The sequence below is a fragment of the Xyrauchen texanus genome, chromosome 8 (assembly GCF_025860055.1).
Source record: "Xyrauchen texanus isolate HMW12.3.18 chromosome 8, RBS_HiC_50CHRs, whole genome shotgun sequence".
Classification (NCBI taxonomy): domain Eukaryota; kingdom Metazoa; phylum Chordata; class Actinopteri; order Cypriniformes; family Catostomidae; genus Xyrauchen; species Xyrauchen texanus.
The window spans coordinates 18,636,465-18,643,471 of NC_068283.1; the positions used below are offsets into that span (position 1 = coordinate 18,636,465).

Sequence of the window (7,007 nt, forward strand, 5' to 3'; positions counted from 1 at the left end):
ATAGGGTGCTTGGAAAAAACTGCTTTAGGGAGGGAGCTGCTGTGCAATGCTCACAAATGCTGAGGAACAAAGGAATGGGCTAGTTCAGTGTTTTGTAGAACTGTGGGCAGTTGCATGGGAGATAACAAACTTCTATTACAATAGCTTTTGCAAAAACAACACACCTAGGAGGTGGAGCTTTGAGATGAATTTCATAGATTCTTTTCATATCACTATCTTGCAAAGTGTGGAAAGCTTTAAATCAGAAATGAGATAACAAACAGGCACTCTCAAGGACAAAGACATTTTTATCATGGTGACAAGCCACAACATCATTTTTAGAGCTCTGATACCTATTATGTCATGGGGCAAAGCTGAGGATTATTAGGATAGTAGTACCTTATTAAGAGTTGAATGGGAGACACTGAAGCAAGGGAAGACAGGCTTGAACACCATCAGGGAAGGGTGGTGGTCCTCAGGGGAACTCTGGACCCACAAAAGCACATCTGCTGTGTCAAGAAAACAAAAGATACAATGAGAAGCATGTTCATTCAAACTTAAATAAAAAATGACAACACTGCAAGATGTATTTCACATCACATTAACTGTATAGTGCATATTTACTGTTGACTAATCTGAGAGCTACATGTGTGTTTATAAGTGTAGTGGATGCTTGGCATTCTTTAAAATGCGTTGGGGGTGGGTGGAAGGGACCTTATTGCAGAAGATCTAATAGATGAAAAAGGCTTAGCGCTTTTATATTTCAGTGCAAGGGTCTGTCAATCCTATGTGAACCACAATTATCTTTTCTCAGCATCTAGCACTCGTTGGTTTGATTGCTGTTGCTACAAATTTCCAGTCATTCTGAATTTGTTTATACATGATAAAGTCAAACGTTCAGTTTAATACTCAGCTAAATGTTTATATAGTAGACTTTATATCTAAGCGTAAAATCTGAAGAAACGCTTTTTTTGGCTTTAAAAAAGTGCCTGCAATTTTTACATTTCAAATATTTTGTAAATGTATGGAAGACAAAAAACAAAAACATTTTGATTACTAAGGCCACAAAACCACACTGTCCTTGGTATCTGCAAGGTACTTTAGCATAGTCAGCTGTTTTTTATTGTTTATAACTGCCATTCACAAATGTCTTGAGTGAGGGCCAAGTGCATTACTCATAAGTTACATATTAAGAAGTCACATGTAGCTTGCCAACATCACTGCTACTCAAGCAAAGCCTTATCTCTTTTCCAAACTCTATTGATCTCTTAAAACAGTAGGAAACTTTTAAATTGAATGAAGTTTATTGAAAACACACCTCACCACACCCCAACTCCAAGAAACAATGTTCTCAAGACCTATTATTTTTTATAAAGCTCACCAAAAATGAAAAAATATATAAATTGTCTGTATCGATGATACTGCACATCGGTAATGTGTAAGAAAATATTTTAGAGTGATAAACCAGAATTGCCTGCCAGTTAGCTCTGAAGTCATTTAAACAGTCAAGGCTTGAGCTGACAATCAACATCACGTCTACTTAAAAACCAGGGTTAGGTCACAGCGATAAAAGAGTACATTCACTCCCTTCCTACTAATCATTATCTAATTTGCACACACCTATGAATGTAAATTTTACCACTAAACGTTGTGAATTTTGCATAGGCCACAACTCATTCACAGGAATGCAAGCTCTATTCAGTCCAAGTTTCATTTAACTTTCTTTGCCAATATTGTGAAATGAGCTCAGACCAGTTTGTTAGTATGACTCTTAAAGAATAATTATTTGTATAGCAAGATACACCAGTCATCTTACTAGGTTATTGTCACTACATAGGGTGTCACTTTAAAGAAAAGTGTGCTTCCTTATTATTAAATTATTAAATGGCATTCCAGGATGGTGTTTCAGCAGTAGTTTCCCCACACAGATGTATTCTGGTATATCTGTGAATACAACAAAGGGTAAAATACCTACAGAGCCACTGCTGTGGTAAAAATGTAAACACATCGTCGAGGAAGTGTCCACCGATAATTTGTAACCTAAAACGAACATTGACCTATTAAAGAGACCCTAAGTGAAGTTATCGCAACAAAACTCGCCATAACGGAACAATTAGCAGTAAAACTATTGAAGTATCATTTTCATGAAAACTGCCTAGGCCTCGTTCTTCCCTTTCTTTTACTCTCAAGTTGCAAGCAGCAAGTGTAGCAATATGCACGCGACAGCCGGGTGTGTGACGCTGGACCAATCAGAGCGCAGAGCTCCGAAAGTTTACCTTTTATGGCTCGAGACGGGCATTTGCCGTCGTATAAAAACGTGCGCCCAGCTTTTCAGCCTCACTTTGAGCTCCTCCACACGCAGCTAGTGCGGAATATCATCTGATTGTAACCCATTCTCTTAAGTCGACAACACCCCCAAACCTAAGGTGAGTTAATTTGAGCTTTTAAAGCTGTTTGTTTATTTTATTTAATTGGTAAATATTAAATTGTGTAATTAAACCGTGTGCATAAATAAGCACGGAGAAAGTGATGAGGTAGAATGACCGCTCTTTATTGCAATGTTGTGGTAAATGTGCTTCAAAACAGCTACTGTCCTTAACATAAGATTGATATTACGGTTCGTATGTGGCTGATTTATTATAGTGAATTTAGTATCTAGTGGAAATGTCAGTTGGTGGCACGAGATCAAATGGGCCAGTGTGGAATAATGTCAAAATGGTTCAGACCTTTCTTTGAAATCCCTGCAAGTATAACGACAGTTAAGGGCTGTCAGTTGGTCGAAGCGTGTTGCACAGTTGACTGATAGCCGGCATGGGAAGTTCTTTGTGCAGGCACTGCTGCAGCAGGGTGTGACCTATTTTAGCTAGTAGGCTAACCAACGTTCATCTAGATTTGAATTTCAAATTCATTCATTTGATGGCAGAATGACGAGGGACTGGCCAACTCGTTCGATTTTAGAACATTTTAAGCGATCTTTTTGAATCCAAACACTTATGCGTACAGGAGCTATTCAAAGACTGAAAATGAGTTGGGTGATTCAATATTCGCTATAAAGTACCTTTTTATTTTTACTTCTATTTGTCTTTACTAGATGAGGTGTGGTCCATTTTTCAGATCAATTGCTGAAGCATTCGAGTTGGATGTAATTGTTGCTTCTGTAACGGTCTCGAAAGAGGTGCCTTCTGATATGTCTCGTTAAAAGATTAGGTTATGAGTTTCGAATGTTGAAAGTCAAAATCATTAGGAGTCATTGAAACGAAATGACGAGCGTCTGCAGATCTGTGACGCAGTAATGTTGGGCGAAGACCTGTCGAAATTCGGCAGGCGGAGATGGATGAGGATGTAGAACTACTTTTGTAGAATTCAGGGAGTGGCCCCGGCGTAAAATGTCAATCTGTTCCCTTTTACTGAACCCTGCAACTCTGGCTGAACGCCACACCACCGGCAGTCAAGAGTTCCTCGCTGCGGACTGTAGCGCGTTGACGTCACGGACATCATAACGTAGAGGATTAAATGGATTTAAACGTTCCCGAGCCGTGATATACTGGATGTGTTTTTAATGCAGACATTTTATTCAGCGTGTACAGCATGTAGTGTTATGTGTTGCCTAAATAAATTGAGCCAGTGCCCTTTTTTTTTTTTTTAAATGGTATAGTCTTCTAAACTTTGAGCATCGGGGATTTTAGTCCTCTAAAGAATGAGGGGTTTCCGATTATTTGGAGTGAATTTGTTTGGAATGGATGACTAATATGTTAGCAAATCTGCTTAAACCATTGCCTTTTATGGTAATGATGAGAGAATGCAGAGGGACTTCCTTTGTCTGGCGCATATGTGGCGCGCATTGTCTAACACCCTCTAGTGGCCGGATTGCAGAATGCACCACGAAACAGGAAGTTGACTCCACGTGGTCACATGTTCACTGCAACGTTGCGCCATGGCAACAGTGAAATCACAACCCCTTAACGCCCCTGGTTTTCTCTTGCAGTTCAGCCATGGATGATGAAATTGCCGCACTGGTTGTTGACAACGGATCTGGAATGTGCAAAGCTGGATTCGCTGGAGATGATGCTCCCCGTGCTGTCTTCCCATCAATTGTTGGTCGCCCCAGACATCAGGTGAGGGATGATTTAATACTTTCTGACTGTCTGTGATAACTTGATGTTTTCCAGATTTTTTTTTTTTACTTTTTTTTTTTTATTATTTATTTATTTTGTATTTTTTTTATTTATTTTTTTTTTTTTCAATATTATAGGGTGTGATGGTTGGTATGGGACAGAAGGACAGTTATGTTGGTGACGAGGCTCAGAGCAAAAGAGGTATCCTAACCTTGAAGTACCCCATCGAGCACGGTATTGTCACTAACTGGGATGACATGGAGAAGATCTGGCATCATACCTTCTACAACGAGCTGCGTGTCGCACCCGAGGAGCACCCCGTCCTGCTCACAGAGGCCCCCCTGAACCCCAAGGCCAACAGGGAAAAGATGACACAGGTTGGTTGAAGTGCCTCTGCAGTGTCTTCAGTGCTGCTACTTCTACCTCATTTTCAAGTTCTATTCATTTACTTTCTCTAGGCTTTGTGTCCTGAGTTCCTGAGTTTCTCATCTTTTGCTGGAAGCAGCAGGTTATCTATACTTTGCCTGCCTGTTTTGCAGTTTCTTCTGAAATCTTGCTGTTTCTGCACTTGTGTTTTACTCCGGTTTTCCAACTAACCTCTGCATGGATGTGTGGATGGTGTGCTTTATCCATTTGACTCCCAAATAATGTGTTCGTTCTCTTCTCAGATCATGTTCGAGACCTTCAACACCCCCGCCATGTATGTTGCCATCCAGGCTGTGCTGTCCCTGTATGCCTCTGGTCGTACCACTGGTATCGTGATGGACTCTGGTGATGGTGTCACCCACACTGTGCCCATCTACGAGGGATACGCCCTGCCCCATGCCATCCTCCGTCTGGACTTGGCTGGCCGTGACCTGACTGACTACCTCATGAAGATCCTGACCGAGAGAGGCTACAGCTTCACCACCACAGCTGAGAGGGAAATTGTCCGTGACATCAAGGAGAAGCTCTGCTATGTTGCCCTCGACTTCGAGCAGGAGATGGGCACTGCTGCTTCCTCCTCTTCCCTGGAGAAGAGCTATGAGCTGCCTGATGGACAGGTCATCACCATTGGCAATGAGCGGTTCAGGTGCCCAGAGGCCCTGTTCCAGCCATCCTTCCTGGGTAAGTAGTCTTGAAAATCATTGCCTAACAGTCAAGACTCCTCACATATCAGAGGACAGATGAAGAACTTTGCCTAACTATTTTTCTTCCTCCTCGCAGGTATGGAATCTTGCGGTATCCATGAGACAACCTTCAACTCCATCATGAAGTGTGATGTGGACATCCGTAAAGATCTGTATGCCAACACCGTATTGTCTGGTGGTACCACCATGTACCCTGGCATTGCTGACAGGATGCAGAAGGAGATCACATCCCTTGCCCCTAGCACAATGAAAATTAAGGTGAGCATGGTTCATACTTAGAACAAAACCTCTCCCACCCCAGTGAATAATTCAAGTGTTAATCAACTTTACATTGTACTAATGTTGTTTGTCTCAACAGATCATTGCCCCACCTGAGCGTAAATACTCTGTCTGGATTGGAGGCTCTATCCTGGCCTCCCTGTCCACCTTCCAGCAGATGTGGATTAGCAAGCAGGAGTACGATGAATCTGGACCATCCATTGTCCACCGCAAATGCTTCTAAACGGACTGTTACCACTTTATGCCGACTCAACCGCGCAGAGAAAAACTTCAAACGACGACATTGGCATGGCTTTTGTTATTTTTGGCGCTTGACTCAGGATCTAAAAACTGGAACGGTGAAGGTGACTGCAATGTTTTTTTGTTTTGTTTTTTTTGTCAAATAAGCATCCCCGAAGTTCTACAAAGCATCTGAGGACTCAATGTATTTTCTTTTTTTTTTTTTTTTTCTTTTAGTCATTCCAAATGTTTGTTAAATGCATTGTTCCGAAACTTATTTGCCTCTATGAAGGCTGCCCAGTAATTGGGAGCATACTTAACATTGTAGTATTGTATGTAAATTTATGTAACAAAACAATGTCTGGGTTTTTGTACTTTCAGCCTTAATCTTGGTTTTTTGTTTTTTCCAAAAATGAAGCTTTACCATTCAAGATGTAAAGGTTTCCATTCCCCCTGGGCAATTGTAAAAGCTGTGTGGAACGTGGCGGTGCCAGACATTTGGTGGGGCCAACCTGTACACTGACTAATTCAATTCCAATAAAGTGCACATGTGTTAAGACCTCCTAATTTCTTGTCATTTCCTGTGTCAAAAATTAGCATATAGGGTTTTGTTTGGTTTACTAACTGCAGTTTCCTAAAGTTTAGGGCAAAGTGTGTGTGTGGATGACTTATTTCACCTACAATTACAGAACACCTCCCAGATGCATTTAGTTTTCAAATAAGAACTTAAGTTGGGCATCTACAATATATTAGACAAGGTTTGGCTCACTTGCCCACTTCATGCTGAGCATGGTTAAGAGCTCCCTGACAATACATGGACCAAGTTTAACTTTGGAAATATTTCTTGTCATTTTGAAGTTTGACAAGTGACCAGAACTAAGTATTTGCTATTTTCAGTGTCTAAAGTTTTCACTTTCATTGCTGTGTATATAAAGAAACTTCTCAACCTGTGCCCTTTCTAATGGTAAGAACAAACCTGATTTTTGTACTTTCAAAATTAAGGTCACAGAAGTTAAGAATAAAGCGTTCATTTGGTCCGATTGAAGTATATTATTAGAGGCCATAAATGTTAGCCAGTGTGGCTGACATGGCTTATTTAAAAACCATATGAAGTAATTTAGTGCCAAAGCATTAAGAACATTTGAATGTGAGAACTAATGCACTACTGCCACAATGATTACTACAGTTAGATGATGCACAGCATGCAAATTACTAGCACTATACTTGTCTGAAGTTAGTCTTTTTAGGGTTTGGTGTGCATGCTCATTTAAATTTGTGAAATGAG

The 7,007-nt window shown here is 40.7% G+C and overlaps 1 protein-coding gene across 1 annotated transcript; it reads left to right on the top strand.

Annotated features, from left to right (window-relative positions):
- Positions 1 to 2,297: 2,297 nt before the first annotated feature.
- Positions 2,298 to 6,289, top strand: actb2 (actin, beta 2). Its single transcript, XM_052131227.1, has 6 exons — positions 2,298 to 2,405; positions 3,965 to 4,094; positions 4,232 to 4,471; positions 4,763 to 5,201; positions 5,301 to 5,482; positions 5,583 to 6,289. The coding sequence occupies exons 2-6, from the start codon at positions 3,972 to 3,974 to the stop codon at positions 5,724 to 5,726; spliced, it is 1,128 nt and encodes a 375-aa protein (XP_051987187.1). The 5' UTR covers positions 2,298 to 2,405; positions 3,965 to 3,971; the 3' UTR covers positions 5,727 to 6,289.
- The last annotated feature ends 718 nt before the right edge of the window (positions 6,290 to 7,007 follow it).

Coding starts and splice junctions, on each gene's coding strand:
- actb2 (XM_052131227.1), top strand. CDS start 3,972: ATGGATGATGAAATTGCCGCACTGGTTGTTGACAACGGATCTGGAATG. Junction 4,472..4,762: donor ACAGGGAAAAGATGACACAG/GTTGGTTGAAGT, acceptor TTCTCTTCTCAG/ATCATGTTCGAGACCTTCAA. Junction 5,483..5,582: donor CTAGCACAATGAAAATTAAG/GTGAGCATGGTT, acceptor TTGTCTCAACAG/ATCATTGCCCCACCTGAGCG.